Raw genomic sequence first — 18,628 nt, forward strand, 5'->3', positions numbered from 1 at the left:
AAGTCAAAGTATTGTGAGAAAATAAACCAAAGTCAATTTATTATTGCATTAAAGAAGTCTGGCATTTAGTATTTTGGCAAAAATTAAATCATAAAGTTATTTGGTAGTTAAGGTAGATAAAATAATTAATCCATTTAATATTGCAAAAAGATAAATCAAAGTCATTTTGTATTGCTGTGTATTCTCACCATAGAAGTAGCATTATCTGCATCATCCTTTGCTTTCTTTGCAGCTATCTCTGCCTCGTTAATGGCAGCCACAATGTCATTGTACACATTTGCAGCACGCATCGGGTCCGCTGCAGCATCCCTGGTACTGTCAAAGGTTCTAGAAGGGAATTCATAATATGTAAAAGAATAAATAAAGGAATATTATAACAATGTCTCCTTTGTATCTCAAAGTCATCACGTCATCACCATCAGAGTGAGAGTGGTATAGATATACAGATGTTCAACTTTTACTCAAGTGGCTGGGGGTCCCATCTTCACTAAAGGTGATATCACATGACCTCTCTTAATGGACACTCGTACTGGTTTCTAACAAGAAACCAGTCTAGAGAGTGTTTCTATGAGATGTCAGCTTTCGTCATAATTGAGCTAACAGAAACTTGAACAAGCAATACTTAAGAAAATCACAGTAGCTGACTAAAAAATATTACTTGTAAATCATTTAAAATTACATATCTACTATACCTGGCGAGGTTCTCAGCAATTTTGGTTAGGTTATCAGCATGGGCTTTTGCCTTATCCACAAGAGTAGCAGCATCTGGCAGTTCTGTTCTTAACAGTTTCTCCTTCTCTGTGAGAGGACCCATGGCTGCTTCAAGAGTGCTCAATCTCTCTTCCACCATCTGTAAATCAATACCAACACATTATCTATCAGATACTCCTCTCAACTCAACTAAATCAACTTTTGACCTCTAAGCATGACCTTGACCTGTGAGGTACAGACCTGGGTCTAGTACAGAACACACCATCTCATCATGATGAAATTATTGCAAGTTTTTTGAAAATCTTATAATACATTGTCAAGATACAACCCGGACAAGATTCAGTCTGGACAGGTGGACGGATGCAATGATTTATGCACGCAAATACACAGAACCGCCATTGTGGCAGCTATGTCTTGCTCACCTCTCACAGGCTACACAAAAACCAGCACTTACCAGCACATTTTCCTCAGCCATATCAATATTGTCATCAGCATCTTCTATCAGTTTAGCAAGGCCTTCCATGTCTTTCCCCAGTGTCTTGTTCAGGGCCTTTGTGTCATTCAGGTGTTGCTGAAACAAAACAGTCATGTTTATCAAGTTCTACTCTACCTCCATTTACTTTATGACCTACTTTTCCAGCAATTGCTTTCACCTATCATCCTACAATAAGTACCATGCTAAATTGTTTAGAATTTAACAGGCATGAATTTGTGAGCTGGTTCCAGGCTTGATGAAAATATTCATAATCTAAGTTAGTTGATCCATATACTTGCAAATCTGAATAATTGTGAAGGGCTGGCTTGCTTCACTCATTCCAACCCTTTCCATCATTTCGATTTTGTAAGTCCACTTGTTTAAAGTAATAGGCGTAGAAAACAAAATTAATCAACCTTCGATAGTATTCTTACCCTTGTTCTGTCCAGTGTTTTTCTCAGCTCCTTCACTTTTTTCTGTGTCTCCTCAGAATTTACCACACTTTTCTCCACGTGTTCCAGAAGGTCCTGGAAAGCGTCCCTGACATGGTTCACCCTCTCTTCAGCACTAGAAGTGTTCGTCAGTTGCAGGAAGTGGCCATGGATCCTCTCAGAAAGTAGCTCTGCTTCACTGTAAATATAAAAGAAATGATATTAGTATGTCCTTACATAAGACCAGTGATGTTTTTCAGTGGTCTTGCTGCTGCAGGAGTATTTCTCAATCAAAACTACTTACCAACATTATGTTGTGTTGATAAAAATGATCAACACATATTATACCAGTAAAAGTTTTAAAGATTGGTCATTTATGGATGGCAAACAGTGATGATACTTACACATTGAAAAGAACGAACATGAATTCTTAAGATTTAAAATACATAAATATTAACTAACAAAATTGCTTAAAGTGTTGAAGAAAGTACATATACTAACAAAATCAATTAAGCGCTGAAGCAAGTTACACCCCATACTTACAAAATCGGTCAAGTCCTGAAGCAAGAAACAAACCTATACCTCATGATTGTACGTACTCATGTTCTTTCCTTGCATCTTTTGACATCTTGTCAAAGTTGCGTGCCATGATATCATCGAGGATTCGTTGTGCTTCTATTAGCGAGGATGTCACGTTAACTCCACTGCGGTTGTGGAATGTTGTAGCTACTATATTTTCAAGGTCATCTATCAGGCCTGAAAACAGTGTAAAGAAAGAGGATATAGAAACTTGCAATGTCATTAGCACAGCCAGCCCGATTTCTCAAAGTCCCTTATGACAGGATTAAGCTGAGCTCCACTATTTTGTTTTGGTATAATATGCGTAATATTTACATTCTTAAAAAATATTTTGGACTTTAATTTCTATGATAATCAGAATTAACTTAATTTGATTCAGTAAATTGAGGTTTAAGTGAGAAATATTGCTTAATTAAATAAGCCACTAAAGCTTGTTCTGCAAGAACTTGAAGATTCAAGAAATTGGGGGCTTACATATTCATACACATGGGCATACAATTCTGCAGTAAGCAGACATTAATGTACCAAAGCAGATTTTAAATATACATAGTAAAAATACAGACAGGAACCCCATCAAAAATAAACTGGGCTCATGTTATCATTGACTTGCCACATGAGGGCATTATTCAGCCCTAAAGAAACAAGTGAATGTATTTCTGACAATTAGGCCACGACCTACTGTAAAATCTATCATGCCATACTGCGATTGTGTTCTCAATCTGTTTGGCATCTCTTTAATGGCAGTTTATACATATCACTAAGTGAATGAAAAAAAGTTGAAAATGCCTCTCAGCTTCACAACCTTATTCTTTTTATTCAAATCAAACCTTTTAAATCCATCTGCCTACAAGATATTGCGTCCTCAATGTGTTTGGCACTTCTCAATTTTTACATTATGGATAATACATTATAAGATTTGAAGCTTGACAATGTTTACAGCACACCTTTTACATCCATCTCTCTAAAGGAGATTGTGTCCACGATGTGTTTGGCACCTCTTTAATTTTTACATCATTAAATCTGCATTATAAGCCTTGAAGCTTGACAATGTTTACAACATACCTTTAACATCCATCTCTCTAAGGGAGATTGTGTCCTCGATCTGTGTGGCGTCCCTCAGTAGTTTCTCTCCGTCATTCTTGTTCTGGTTACTCTTGATGATGGCTCCTTCAGACTGAAATTGTGGGTTTATATGAATACTTAAAAAAGTCATAACTATTTCAAACTTGCTATTTTGTGATATATTCTATTATTATACAAAACTAGTTATATGATACAGAATGGTTATGTGCTAGTTTCTTTATGATGGCTACTTTTAATACAAAAATCTGTCTTCATTAGTACCAATATTTAAAATGATTGTACACATACAGACATGCATAAAAAGTCATATAATCCATCAATCAGTACCAAGGTTTAGCAATTTTTGAAAGGCTTTATGTGTGGGTTCTAACAGCTGATAATTGTTAGTTCCAGAATACAGCCATGGGTCTGTTTGATAATGAGGGATTCATGCCCACAGCAGGATAAAGGACCTGAGATCCCTTTTGAAATTGTATCAAAAGACAATTATATTCGTTTCAAGGAACCTCCGACTGTTTTTTATGAAAAATTAATGTTCGAAAAAGAAGAAGATCTTATGACTGTACAATAGTCTGAAGTTAAACATCTCAATCCCAATTTCAGGATCAATCCTTAACTTTAGAACCCCCATTTATGATGATTGTTTTTACACTTAAACACTTGACAATTTAGATGAAGCCCAATGACTTGATCACCTGACCTCAACACTGTCACAGTTTCTCTATCAAAGTCTCTTTTTTACAGAAGATTAAGACTTTCAACCTAATCCTAGGCCATAATTACAATACAGACACAAGTCCGAGTTCAGATTCAAGTGGCAAAACTTTCTTTTAACTTGAATTGGGATGATGAATTTTGTTGAATTTTATAACTATTCAAAATTGTACAACTACTTACAAATATCTTTGCAAAACGAATAAAGACCATCCTTTGTAATTTAATGAAACTTGGACTTAAGACTGTTCTTAATGATGGCCCTGGTTGGATGTCATACACATAACTCTCGTCTCATTAGTGCACACATGTATACTTACTCTTTTATGAGTACTTTCCACTTCATCGGTGAGATTCTTCAACTGTTCTTGCACATTCAGAACCTCAGCGTATTTAAGGTTTTGTAGACGGTCCTGTTTGTTAGGTATAAATATTGTATGTGCAGGGTTAATTATTGAATATAAATCTCATTTAAATATATATATATTACGATACATTGAAATCTTCCTTGAAATACATTTGTACATCTTTTACTTATAAATGATAAACATACAACTGTATTGCTGTTTTTGAGATGCATAATAATTTCTAATTCATGCAAAATAAATAATTTAATAAAATCAGATACATAATTGATAAAAGGAATACATTTTTTGTTAGAAATACAAATATTTGTAAGATCATGTATTACACTTGTATAATCAGGAATTCATGCTTAAATTATGGGCTCCTTAAATAATCCACCCTATTTGTGCAAAATAATTAAACTTTAGTGCTATGCGCCTTATTATAACCTTACATTAACCGACTACAATTATGTCCATTGCAAACATTTCTGTTGTTTTTAATTTGCTTCAGCAAATTTCAAGTAATTCGAAAATTGATTTTTTCAAGTTATTTCTTTTCTGAGTAACTTTCTGACCAGCAACCATACTCACAGACAGAATTCTGGTCTCGTTCCTGATGAGGTTCAGCTTGCGGATGGGAGCAGAGATATTGACATTGGAGGGATCAAATTTCAGTCTTCTTAACATTGCTTCCAACTCATCCATGTCAATCATGAGCTCGCTGGTACAACCCACATCACACGCTAAGTATGAAGGAATCACATATAGATTAAGAATAACAGTTTAACGAAATAGTTTTACATCACAAAATGACTTGAAGTTTTTTGATATCTTTCAATAGTAATCTTAAACAAATCTCATCACACTAGTCATAGAAATACAATCATGGAGATGGTTAGGCCCATTAGGGTTTATGCTCTAATGGCATGGTTCTTGTGGTCATTTTCAATCCAGACCAGTAAAAGGCTATTTTAAACTGTTCTTTTCACCTCTTTAACAAAGACAAGGGAGTGAAAAAGATAGAAAACAAATACAGTGACTGAATACAGGTTGTCTCCCTTAGACTATATTAATTTTTTACTTGGTTGAAAATTTCACGGGCCAAAATCCAGTAATGCATGGGCTTAAGAAATGAACTGTCTAACTACTATACAAGTTTGATTAAGATACTATCAAAACTGAGACTTTATTGGTCCATAACAAATTATCATCAGATACACACATGGAGGATGGACATACCGCCATGGTAGTGAATTTAAGCATATATTCAGGTCATGTTTAATTTCGACAGGCAGTTTCATGTCAAGTAACTGAAAACAATCCCTTAACCGCATCATTATGAAATATTTGGATTATCTATCTGTATGCACTTACACACACACTGTCCCTGTTCCACTGCATATCTGGGCTGACACTGATCACACTTTTCACCCTGTATGCCTGGCAGACAAACGCACACACCCCTGTAGTCACACTGGGGTGTGACTGAACCTTCAGGGTTACATCCACAGGGTTCGCATTTCTCACCAGGGGTTGAGGGGTCGCCATAGTAACCCTCTGCACAACTGAAAAAAGCAGTTACATATATGTATATATTTCTGTATTTTATAGATGCACATGATCCTAGTCACAATTGTGGGTAACTTAACCTTTAGGGTTACATCCATAGGGTTTGCATATCTCCCAGGGGGTTGCGGGGTCACTAAAGTAACCCTGTGCACAACTGTTAATATATCTGAATACAGGTTATAAAGATGCAGAACCAAATTACTCTCACCATGCAGAAAACCAAACCCTCTCAATTACATCTACAGGGTGTGTGTTTTCAGCAGGGTCTAATACACAGATAGCACATTACCACTGAAGGTAATAAATACCTCATACAGTCAAGAAACAAGAATCTTGATTAAAACTTGGGTATTTGAAAAAAATATTTTTAGCTCAATGATCTATTTTCTGACATGAATAACAAACATACATAACAATGGAAATTAGTCCAAGTAATAAAGGCGATATAAAAATATATGTTTTTTTAGATATTGTTGTATCTGTAAAATAAAATGAGTGGGGTTTTTTCAAACTTTTATTTTCAGTATCAGGCACTTACTATTGGCATCTAGTACCGTCGTAGCCCATCTCACAGGCCGTACAAACCAGGTCATTATCCACCAGCACACAGGTTGGGCTGAAACTGGTTAACAAATAGTTTCATGTAACCTTTCTTTCAATAAAAACAACCAGTTAACAAATATATTCAAAATTACATGCAAGACTTAATTCAGATAGCTTGGATCTTTGGTAAGCTATATGTACTCCTGTACATTTTAATTCTTATCGTATGATAATATAGGAACACACAAATGTAAGGTGTCGATTTGATACCTCATATAAGCTTTGATAAGGTATTCTGGTTTAAAATTATTTTTTTATCCAGTTTACTTGTTTGTCTTCCGTTTAAGTGGGCAAGCACATCGTTGACAGGCATTGGCAGTTCCTTGTGTTGCGTTACCATAGTAACTATCAGCACACATATCACAGTTGTCGCCTGATGTGTTGTGATCACAGTCCTGTGAAAAATAAAGAAGATGAAGTGCACAATTATATTATGAATTGCACTTTGAAATAATTGGTTCATTACCATTCATTTAAACAAGAAGAATCAGTGAAATGGCCGATTTGTCCATTGTATGTTAATATAAAGAAAAACCATGAAGGCAACCATACTCGCATAAATGGTTCAATTGTTTTTGAATAAACGAAAATGACAATTGCCCTGAAGACACATTACTTATCACAACCCTTGATTTTTATTCTTTATAACTTTAGAAAAGCTAAAATTATTCAGGACTCAACAAGCAGACTACCATTTCTTGGAGGCATCTTCCTCTGTGGCCATTACATTCATGTCCCTTATCACACACTTACTTTCTTTCTTATCGGTTTATATTTTTACTATCCCTAAAGAATTCAGTACAAAGCAGATTCCAGTTTCTTGGTGGCATCTTTCACTGTAGCCGTTTCATTCACTTTTTTCAACATCCCCTATCATACACACCCAATCTCACTCACTGTCTCTCATCCATATCATAACTGTCCCTCAGTAGTCAGTACTTACGTCACAGACTCCAGTTTCTGGGTGGCATCTTTCACTGTGGCTATTACTTTCACACTCCCCATCTGTCATACCATCTCAATCTCATCAGTTCACATCATAGTTATACCTTTAATAGTCAGTACTTACATAGCAGACTCCGGTTTCTGGGTGGCATCTTTCACTGTGACCGTTGCATTCACACTTTCTCACGTCCCCTATCACACCAGTGAGGTCTGTGAAGTCCAGTTCTCCAATGTTGGGCACACGGTAATATCCTTCCGCCGGATCCTGAAAATAAACAAACCATCATATTAATACCTAAAACACACCACTTATATCCTTAAAATCATTTCTTTTCATTCTTAAAATCATTCATGATACTTCATGTTTTTCATTTCAAAATAGTACACACAACTGGGCCTTGATATTTTTTAACAAAATGATTTTATTATGCTCAATGACAGTACATAGGCTAGTAGGAGCTGTTCTTATGATTAAGGTTTCTACCTCATGTACAAGGAGTTGTGTGTTCAAGGTTTTCCATGTGGTACTTTCTAACAGCTTAACATTTTAAATAGCTAAATGATAAGACAACAACACTGGTTCTATCTACCTACTTGAACTTGATTTTATAAGCTTTCATTATTATCTAGGTCAAAGAAATGACTAATAGAACATACATCAAACATAGAAACATGGCAATATTTGGTACGCTTACCTGGCATGATAGACCTGTATACTTTGGTGGACATTCACATTTCTCGATACCAAGGGCTGGCCGTCCCAGTTGTAGTTCATTATCTACAGCTTGGTCAAGAGATATATCACTCAACCTACAAGTAGAAAACATACCTATGCATCTATGAGAGATCACATAAATAAACTCCTCGCCTTGGTATAATTTAAGTTTGGTCGGTGATCAGTGAAGAAAACTTAACTATTTCTGTTCCATTTTCAATGAAACATAGAACAGTCTACGCCGCTTACATAGCACCGCCTTCAGTCTTTTACCAGATTTGATTGAGAAGTGAGTTTCTTAAAACACTTTGAAAAACGTTTTCACAAAAAACGCCTCTTGATGGAGCACTGTCGAAACATTATTTTGGAAACAGGTTTGTCAAAGTGTTTGAGGAAACTAATTATCTAATAAAACGAAGGTGGGCTCATTGGGCGGCATATACAGCCCTTTGTTTCATTATTAAATGGTGAAGAAAAAGTTATTAAATGGTGAAGAAAAAGAAAGGTTATCATTTTTTGTCATCATTTGAAGCAAAATGTTGCCTCCAGACATAGCATTCATGACAACATTGATAAAGTGGTATATTCACATTGCTAAATTACTTTTACATTGTTAAGAAAATGTCTGTTCATAGTTACATTAAGAGCAGATGAAATTGTTTTGTTTGTATTTTTTTTATTAATTAAGCTAAGATTTACTATGCAATCCAATACTTACCTTGCTCCAACAGCTGTGTTGTCCCAGGTTGCTCGTATGTAAATGTCTGTCACATTCTTCAGTATGACCATCATTAGTTTACGTCCCACTTCTGCATTACGAGACGTACGCCAGTAGTGCTCGTGTAGACGCACACTGAACTGCATACCTTCATCCGGCTTCCACTGGACCTCTGATCTATAGAAGAGATAAAAAATAAATGGCCTTCATCAATATACGATCTAAACTAGAGCTATAACTGAAGGTGATTAATACCCCCGAACGCCGCCTCTTATGATTTATCATTGTATGAAGTTTTATGAAATTCCATCTAGTAGTTTTCAAGTTACTGTCCGGACAAAAGTTTGACAATAAAAAAAAAACCAGAAAAAGGCAATAACTCTGTAATTTGCTAAAATAGTGTAATGATTCATGTACACTGAATTCCTTCTCATTGTGCTGTACCATTGTATAAAGTTTTATTACATTCCATCCGGTAGTTTTCAAGTTATGCTCCGGACAAGAAATAAGTTACAAAGGGCAATAACTCTGTAATTGGCTGAAATAGAATTGCGGTTCCTGTACACTGCACTTCCTCTCATTATGATCTATCACTGTATGAAGTTTTATTAAATTCCATTCGATAGTTTTCAAGTTATGCTCCTTACAAGAAAAAGTAACAAAGGGCAGTAACTCTGTAATTGGCTAAAATAGAATTGCAGTTTCTGTACACTGCACTTTCTCTCATTATGATCTATCACTGTATGAAGTTTTATTAAATTCAATCCAATAGTTTTCAAGTTATGCTCTGGACAAGAAAAAAGTAACAAAGGGCAGTAACTCTGTAATTGGCTGAAATAGAATTGCAGTTCCTGTACACTGCACTCCCTCTCATTATGATCTATCACTGTATGAAGTTTTATTAAATTCCATCCAATAGTTTTCAAGTTATGCTCTGGACAAGAAAAAAGTAACAAAGGGCAGTAACTCTGTAATTGGGTGAAATAGAATTGCAGTTCCTGTACACTGCACTCCCTCTCATTATGATCTATCACTGTATGAAATTTTATTAAATTCCATCCAATAGTTTTCAAGTTATGCTCCGGACAAGAAAAAAGTAACAAAGGGCAGTAACTCTGTAATTGGCTGAAATAGAATTGCAGTTCCTGTACACTGCACTCCCTCTCATTATGATCTATCACTGTATGAAGTTTTATTAAATTCCATCCAATAGTTTTCAAGTTATGCTCCGGACAAGAAAAAAGTAACAAAGTGTAGTAACTCTGTAATTAGCTGAAATAGAGTTATGGTTCTTGTGCACTGCACTTCCTCTCATTGTGCTTTACTATTGTATTAAGTCTTAATAAATTCCATTTAGTAGTTTGCAAGTTAATGTCTGGAAAAAAAAATGACAGCAAAAAAACAAATAAAGTGCAATAACTCAGTAATTAGCTAAAGTAGAGTTATGGTTCTTTAACACTGCACTTCCTCTCATTGTGCTTTACCATTGTATGAAGTTCCAATCAATTCCATCCAGTACTTTTCAAGTTATACTCTGGACAAAAAAAGTAACAAAGGGCAATAACTCAGTAATAGGCAAGAATAGAGTTATGGTTATTGTACACTGCACTTCCTCTCATTATGCTCTACCATTGTATGAAGTTTAATCCAATTCCATCCAGTAGTTTTTAAGTTAGGCTCCGGACAAGGTCAATTGCATCGGACCGACCGACAAACCGACGGACGGACCGACTGGCCGACCACAGGCTGACTCCAATATACCCCCTTCAAACTTTGTTTGTGGGGGGTATAACTAGTCCAGTAGCTAGGAATATTCATGATCTAAACAAGCCTAGTAGCTAAGAATATTCATGATCTAAAGCAGTCCAGTAGCTAAGGATATTCATGATCTAAACCAGTCCAGTAACTAAGAATATTCATAATTTAAACCAGTCCAGTAGCTAAGAATGTTTATGATTTAAACCAGTCAAGTAGCTAAGAATATTCATGATCTAAACCAGTCCAGTAACTAAGATTATTCATGATCTAAACCAGTCCAGTAACTAAAAATATTCATGATCTCAACAGCCTGGTGTAGCTGTTTACCTGAACATGATGGGAAATCCATATCCCACAATCACTACCAGCGGTTTATCCACCAGCGCCTCCATATCACTGAAGTCATCGCCATGGTTGGTGTGCTCTACCGTGAAAAACAACTCCCCATTGTATGACAGGGTCTGAAGAGTAGAAATGTACATATCAAAGTCATTTAAATAGATACATACAATTAAGTGTGATTGTTCAGAAACTTGTTAATGTTAACAACATGATAAACGACATTGCTGTTACATTTTAAACGTAAAATGTTTGATGATATCCTCCTATGTCTAACTATAACAGCTGAAACAATTTCATTGTCTCAAATTTTGTTAAAAATACAGTGTATCCATTTATCTTCAAGAGCAGTGAAGATTTGAAAATTAACAAACATTTTCAGTGAAAAGATATCCCCCACCAACGATGGCTTGTTTGTGCTTGATGGCTTGTTTGTGCTTGAAGGTTAAAAAAAATCTCAGAAAGAATAAGATAAGCACATTGGTTTATCCCTTTCCGAGCCAAATTATAAAATATAGACCGGGACTACTTTATGATAAAAAATTTTAACGAAAAAAATCAGAGGGATGATTAAATAAAACTGTCTTTTCCGAAACTGCTTACTCAGAAACATCAATCATTGCGAAATAGTACTCAATAGTTGAGATGAAAATGTAGCCGTAGAAATTCACCGAAGAAGTTCATTGCAGAATGTTGGTTCATATGACATTCAAGTTTCATTAAATTCTAGCAGCTAGTTACTGAGAAACGGCTGCAAACAATGATTTTTTTAATAAATCAAGGGCAATAACTCTAAGGAAAATTGACCAATCCAAAAGAAAAATAGACAGGCATCATCACAGTATGTTGGTTCTTATTTATTCCAAGTGTCATGAAATTCTACCAGCTAGTTGCATAGAAAAGGCTGCAAACATGGATCTTTTAATAAATTGGGCAAATAACTCATATAGAAATTACACAATCCAAAATATAAATAAACAGACATCATCGCAGTATGTTAGTTCATATTTATTTCAAGTTTCAAGAATTTCTACCAACTAGTTACTGAGAAATGGCTGTAAATGAGTTTTTCAAAAAATCAAGGGCAATAACTCCAAGGACAATTGACCAATCCAAAAAAAAAATGAACAGGCATAATCCCAGTATAGTAATTCATATTTATTTCAAGTTTCATGAAATTCTGCCAGCTAGTGACTGAGAAATGGCTGTGAATGTGCATTTTTCAAAAAATCAAGGGCAATAACTCCAAGGACAATTGACCAATCCAACAAAAAAATGAACAGGCATCATCCCAGTATAGTAATTCATATTTATTTCAAGTTTCATGAAATTCTGCCAGCTAGTGACTGAGAAATGGCTGTGAATGTGCATTTTTCAAAAAATCAAGGGCAATAACTCCAAGGACAAATGACCAATCAATTTTTTTTTGGGACGGGCATCATTCCAGTACAGTGGTTCATATTTATTTTAAGTTTCATGAAATTCTACCGGCTAGTTATTGAGAAAACGCAGGTGACAGACGGACGGACGGGAGGACAGACGGACAACGCCATTTCAATATCCCCCTCCCTATTTCATAGGCGGGGGATAACAACGACGACGCTAACAACATTGTTAATTTTAACAATGTTCTGAGCAATTAGCCCATTAAATGATTTAGACCTGCATGTGAAGTGTACACATACTTCATCAAACAGCTCAACTTAACATAGAAAAAATGAGTTTTGATCTTAACATTGAACATGCTAGTTTTGATTTTAATATTGAATAGCCATATTTGTTTAACATTGAACAGGACAGTTTTTATTTTAACATTGTCCTTCAGGGTCTTTTAGACATGTGTTACCATATGGCAACAAAGTGCCATCTCTGTTTCCCCCTCTTCTTTCACACTCTTGAATACAAGTTGTATAGAGTTTACCATCCGTGTCTCCTTCAACGCTGTGTTCAAATATTCCTGTGACTTCATGGGACAAAACATCCAAGTTTCTGCTGACATGCATACTGACCAGAGTAAACATAAAATATTCTCATTGTCCAAAAAGTAATCAGTACTCACCATGTCCCCAGTTAAACCAGGTACTTTCCAATACACAGGGTCCCCCTGGGTGTCTATAACTCTAGTCCAAGTCACATTGTCTGGGATCACATGGAAGCCACTGGGCTGGCGTAGAACCATGGTATTGGCTCGGTTACTGAACGTCACAGACTGGTCTGGGAGCTCAGACTGAAGAGAACATTAAATAGATGAAAAGAATGAACAATAACTCGATAAGAATGTTCAATAAATCCATAACATACCTGACGTTTATTTCAACATTTATGACAAATTCCGTCAGAGTAAACTATTTTTTACAAGGGGTGAATGCGAAAAATCTTCTTATGACTTCCTTTATTATATTTTGTCAATTAGAACCTTTTCGCATTGACCCCTCGTTAAATGAAATGCATTTAAAAGGTAACAATTGGATCTTCAAAATGTGTAAGAGCAGTTCTCTTATTTGATTCCGCTTGAAACACAATTAAATTTGGAAGATTATAATGAAGTATAATTTTATATCATACTCTCTATCTTCGTATTGAAAGTCCATGCTCATTTTTTCACCATAATAAATAACACAGAAAAGAACTGATGTTGCTAATCATCTATTTAAGCAATTCAAAAGAAATTGTACTTTAGACCACAGAGGCATCCACTATGTCATAATGCAGATCCCACATTCAAATGCAAGAGTACAAAAGATCAATATACACAGTGTACTTTACAAATGTCTTCCATAAACAACGATAACATACCTTTATCCACACGTATCTCGCCTGTTCACAGGATTCAGCTCGGCCAAAACAGAAGCAATCTGTGCAGCCATCGGGATTGTGAAGGTCCAGGGAGAAAGAATTCTCCATACACTGTTGACACGTACGACCCATTGTGTTTGACTGAAATTATTTAAAAGACAAATTATATGAGTTTCAATGTATAACACGTCCTGGATAGGCAAAAAAGTAATCATGATTACATAAATTTTGTACATCAAGGCAGTATCTTATTAACATCAGGTTTTTCCTAAGAAACTTGTCTGGTGTCAAATGTATAATGAGAATACTGCTAACAGTTCTCAGCTGGTATAATAGAAAAAGCAGTCTGAAATCAAGATTGTCTACCATGCTATAATTCCAAAGAGTGAAACTCTTAAGGTCATACTAAAATATATGAAAAGTTCTTTCATCTTGACATTTAGTATAGCAAAGTAACTTTAATAAATAACTACATGGTCACAAATTCGAGAGTTAAAGAAGTGTTAAATCTGTACACAAATCCTACCCTAATTTATTTTGATCACTTGTGACAAATGAGTTAAACACAATAATGCATTTATGTTTTTTTTCTTTTGCAAGGTCCTTTATTGTTCACCTTTAAGCCATTTCATGACATCTGCTCCATCAATTCAGTACAACATCCCCAACTACCCGCCACCCCCAATATCCTTTTACCTTGCACTGGCATTGTCCCTCAGGTTCCTGGCAGCTACATGCCCCAGATGAGGAGCAGCTTTCCGGCTCTGTCCCCTCCACAGAGCAGAGGCACAGGCTACAGTCAGGAAAGTTGTAGAAGCCAAACAGGCACTCGTCACAGTAGAGGCCGGTGTAGTCAGCGGCGCAGGCACACTGGCCAGTGAGAGGATCACAGTTGTTGTCCAATGAACCGTCTTTGTCACAGCCACAGGCCTGCAATAGTTTACAGGTAGGTAGTTTTTGGACCTACCAAATCAATCTTACTTCAACAACCAAACCTTGGGTCATACTGCCAGTATTTGCCAAAGCGTACATTTGCTGGCATCCATGACACACATAACAAATAATAGGCACTATTTCCACTCTTACCACCCCGACCTTGAGTCATATCTCCGGTATTTGTCAATACACTGTCCCCATCTCTACCTGCTCTGTGTTTGGTGGGTATACAGGCTCTCAAGTATCTAAGTGACACACATTACACATAGTCCCATTCTAACCAAATAAGGGGTAAGCTTCCATCAAACTTTGAATCACAACCTCTCAATGTGTCAATAACCTGTTTACATCTCCCCCCTTATTATTTTGTGTGCAAACAAACTCTACAGTTCCCATATTGCAAACATGATTGACAAGAGGCACATATTTTTCACTCAAACAAGCTAACACCATACTGACTTACCTTACAACCAAACCTAGGGTCATACCCCCAGTATGTGTTGATACATCGTTCACACCGTTCTCCCTCAGTGTTGGGCGGGCATACACACTCCCCCGTGTCCATATCACACACATGACCAGGCTTATCACACGGCTTGCATTCTGGAATAGTTAAAAAATAAATTCATGAAAAAAAACAGCTAAATGTATGTTCTATTATTTAACCATTTCCCTCATTTCCCGCCTTTTCAATCCTCTATTCATAGCCTCAGATACTCCTTTTAACCTTAAGTTTTAAAACAAAGGGATTAACTAGGGGCAGCTGATGTCACCACTTCTCTATGAACAAAATGGTTAAAACTGAGAAGCTGGATGCAGTACAGCTTCAATATAAAATGAAAAATATTTTCACCCTAAGGCATAGCAACAGAACTGCACAATGTTGGTAAAAAACAAGCTGATCACATAATATTACGCCTACATGTAAAGCAAACAGAGTTACACAAACATCTAGTACACTTTTAGGTTGTCCATTTATAACAGTTGTAAGTGCACTCCCTTTTCACCTAAACAACCCTGGTTTGATTCCCATCCTGGGTGCATGTGAGTTTGGTTTTCTGGTCACCATGCCAGCCAAGTGGCTTTTCTCTGGGTACTTCAGTCTCCTCCACAACACAAGACCACACTCTTGCGTAACATTGTACCCATTAGTGTGATTAATTTAACTATTTTGTTCACAACTGTTGTAAAATAAAATAAGTTTGGACAAAACTAACTAGTACACTTACCAAGACACTCCCCTTTGGACACGAGACCATAGAATCCTTCCACGCAGATGTCACATTTCTTCCCTGTGACGCCATGTTTACACCGACACTGACCCATGATACTGTCACACTGTTGAAAGTATGAGCCAATCGGATCACAGTCGCATGGCTTGCACCCCTGGCCCGATTCAAGACCCCAGTAGTTTTCCTGCAGAGATAAAATAAATGAGACGGAATGTTACTTTTGATTGGAAAAAGGTTGTGAGGAACCATTGGTCAATGGTTGTTAAGGTCAGTAAATGATTAAGGATGTGTGAGCAATATTTGTTGCATTGAAAGTTGAAAAAAAAAAAATCAATTATAGAATCTATTTTGGAAGTCTCATAAATCTGTTCCTCATTCAACGATAGTAAAATGGTGTAATTGAAAGTGTCAAAGGTAATTTCTTGACAATATTTCCAGTTATATTCTGCGTTCACTTTGGAAATTTTTATTAAAATAATAATTTTTGATAAAAAATCCAAAGAGAGCTGAATTTCACTAAGAAATTTTCTACGAAATATATGCTCCCACAAATACTGCTCACCCAAGACAAGGACAGTAAAACAGTGAAACAGTTATAGTGAAACGTTCAATTATTAGTTTGGTCAAGGTAATTAGTAATACAGTGAATTATATCCCAGTCCATAAAGTGTTTAGAACAAACATAACATGCTACAGTGATTCATTCTGCATTCACGATGCATATCCATTTACCAGGAAATTAGTAAGATCTGTTATTACATGAAGTGACAAAAACAGAGATCTTCAACACATTTTACTTTTTAACAAACAAAATCATACAAAACACGTGAAAAATACAATATAAAAATGCCTGTAATGCAGCAAAGCAGGGTTACGATATTAGCAGCCATCAAGTTTTCAGTGTTACAATGGTTTCAAATTAAAAATAGAGAGTTTATAGTATTCTCTCTAACCTATCTCATCATTCCTTTATACAATGATTGATATATGTATAATTTGAGTGGTTTCAATGTAATTTCATGAATAAATATATGATTGAACTAAAGATATCATTGATTTTAACGCAATACAATACAAAGCTTTGAATCTTCATTGATGTGTTTGTTGTTGTTTTCTGAATCAAAGAAAACTATGTGTCCGTTGTTGTTTTTTTCTTCCTTTTTTAAATCAAAGAAAACTAACTGTTTTAATATATCAAAGAGTTGTAGACAGAGTTGTCACACCTATAATTATTTTAACATTTTTCTGTAACACTGAAAAGCAACATTAAAAGCAAAGCAAATGTGTAATGGGCTAAAATATTAAATAAAATAATAATGATGACATTCATCAAGTGCAGGAATACATGATACATGAATGTGATGATATAAAAATGTACATGTATGATTAAATGTATACAAAAATACAATTCTTGGTTACTACATATGATGTTCACATACATGTGTATAACACAGCATGAACATCAGCAAGGACAATACACAGAAGGACATAAAAAGGACCCTTGAGTTGTTGTTGTTTTCAGCCATTTTTATAGCTTATTTTTTTTATAATGTTCAAATGAGAAAATTTTTTCCAAATGTTCTATAAAAATTCCCTATCAGACTCTTTTAAAAAATAAATCAAATGATGTTCTTTTTGAAAAATTGTTCTTTATTAGTAATTGTAGCTTAAGGTATATTAAAAGCCCACAAATAAATGATTAAAAAAGTATTTGAGTATCTTCGTATATTCAATATACCGCAATTAATTATCAATTCAATTCCATTTTGTGAAAAAACAAAGCAAAATTAAGAGTAAAGGTCATATCCCCTAAATACCATGCCATCCCCTCCCCCTCCGAATGAAATTCTATCGGAAACTACATGCTAGCATTGAAGTGAAGATTCAAGACACCGTAAAAATCAACTAAGGATGGCAGTGTCTACATTCATGTAGGTTGCAGATCAAGTATTTCAAATATAACAGATTCATTCCATAGGAGCAGTGAACCATAAATGATGAAAAGAAATTATAGATTTTTTGGATCATAATAATTTAGCACTAACATCCATGAGTAAATAAGAAAAAAGAGTGAATTATAAGCATCCTAAATGTAAACTACAAAGCAAATCTCTTGAAAGATGACTAAACATATGTCGGGAGCGTATAGAAATATAAGAGTGAAGCGAGATAAGGGTTGAGTACGATCACTTACTAATATAACAATGGCTTATGACCAAATCAGCTTAAGATTAGTTCCCCTAGAAAGCTCTCTTCAATTGAAGGAGTTTATGGAGTTAACAAGAGCCCTGTGGAGCAACCACCAACCCTTGTTTGTTTGTCATATTTTTCTGTTGAAAAAAGAGCCATAATTCAACAAAAAAGAAATTCAGAGTTGTGGGCCTTGCTGTACATGAGTGTATTGTCTATTGGAAAGTGTTGACCAAGTTACATGTAAATATCTTCAATTGTTTTTGAGTTATGGCCAAGTTTGTGCACTAAGGCTATGAGAATAATTTGATAATTGTTTCAATTATTTATTTATAAATGCTTGTATTATCAACTATGGTTCAATTAACCTAATTTGGTAATCAAACATAGTTGGTACTTGGAGAACCTCTGTCCAACTTTCCAGAGGAACCAAATTGAAGTCGTCCTAGAATGTATTTTCTCATTATCCATTGATACAATAGTAAGT

At 35.4% G+C, this 18,628-nt stretch overlaps 1 protein-coding gene across 1 annotated transcript in view; it reads right to left on the reverse strand.

Annotated features, from left to right (window-relative positions):
• The window catches only part of LOC128213631 (laminin subunit alpha-2-like), a 93,442-nt gene that overhangs the window by 22,902 nt on the left and 51,912 nt on the right, over positions 1–18,628 (reverse strand). The window contains exons 23-42 of the mRNA XM_052919610.1: positions 15,949–16,135; positions 15,183–15,322; positions 14,480–14,713; positions 13,784–13,924; positions 13,047–13,214; positions 10,976–11,109; positions 8,891–9,067; positions 8,153–8,267; positions 7,582–7,722; positions 6,780–6,907; positions 6,448–6,531; positions 5,715–5,905; positions 4,932–5,083; positions 4,314–4,406; positions 3,259–3,370; positions 2,217–2,373; positions 1,621–1,816; positions 1,166–1,282; positions 693–850; positions 189–327 (exon numbers count right to left, since the gene is read on the reverse strand). Of these exons, the coding sequence (XP_052775570.1) occupies positions 189–327; positions 693–850; positions 1,166–1,282; positions 1,621–1,816; positions 2,217–2,373; positions 3,259–3,370; positions 4,314–4,406; positions 4,932–5,083; positions 5,715–5,905; positions 6,448–6,531; positions 6,780–6,907; positions 7,582–7,722; positions 8,153–8,267; positions 8,891–9,067; positions 10,976–11,109; positions 13,047–13,214; positions 13,784–13,924; positions 14,480–14,713; positions 15,183–15,322; positions 15,949–16,135 (2,964 nt within the window). The remainder of the gene's footprint in view (positions 1–188; positions 328–692; positions 851–1,165; positions 1,283–1,620; positions 1,817–2,216; positions 2,374–3,258; positions 3,371–4,313; positions 4,407–4,931; positions 5,084–5,714; positions 5,906–6,447; positions 6,532–6,779; positions 6,908–7,581; positions 7,723–8,152; positions 8,268–8,890; positions 9,068–10,975; positions 11,110–13,046; positions 13,215–13,783; positions 13,925–14,479; positions 14,714–15,182; positions 15,323–15,948; positions 16,136–18,628) is intronic.

Source organism: Mya arenaria, chromosome 13, assembly GCF_026914265.1.
Source record: "Mya arenaria isolate MELC-2E11 chromosome 13, ASM2691426v1".
Classification (NCBI taxonomy): domain Eukaryota; kingdom Metazoa; phylum Mollusca; class Bivalvia; order Myida; family Myidae; genus Mya; species Mya arenaria.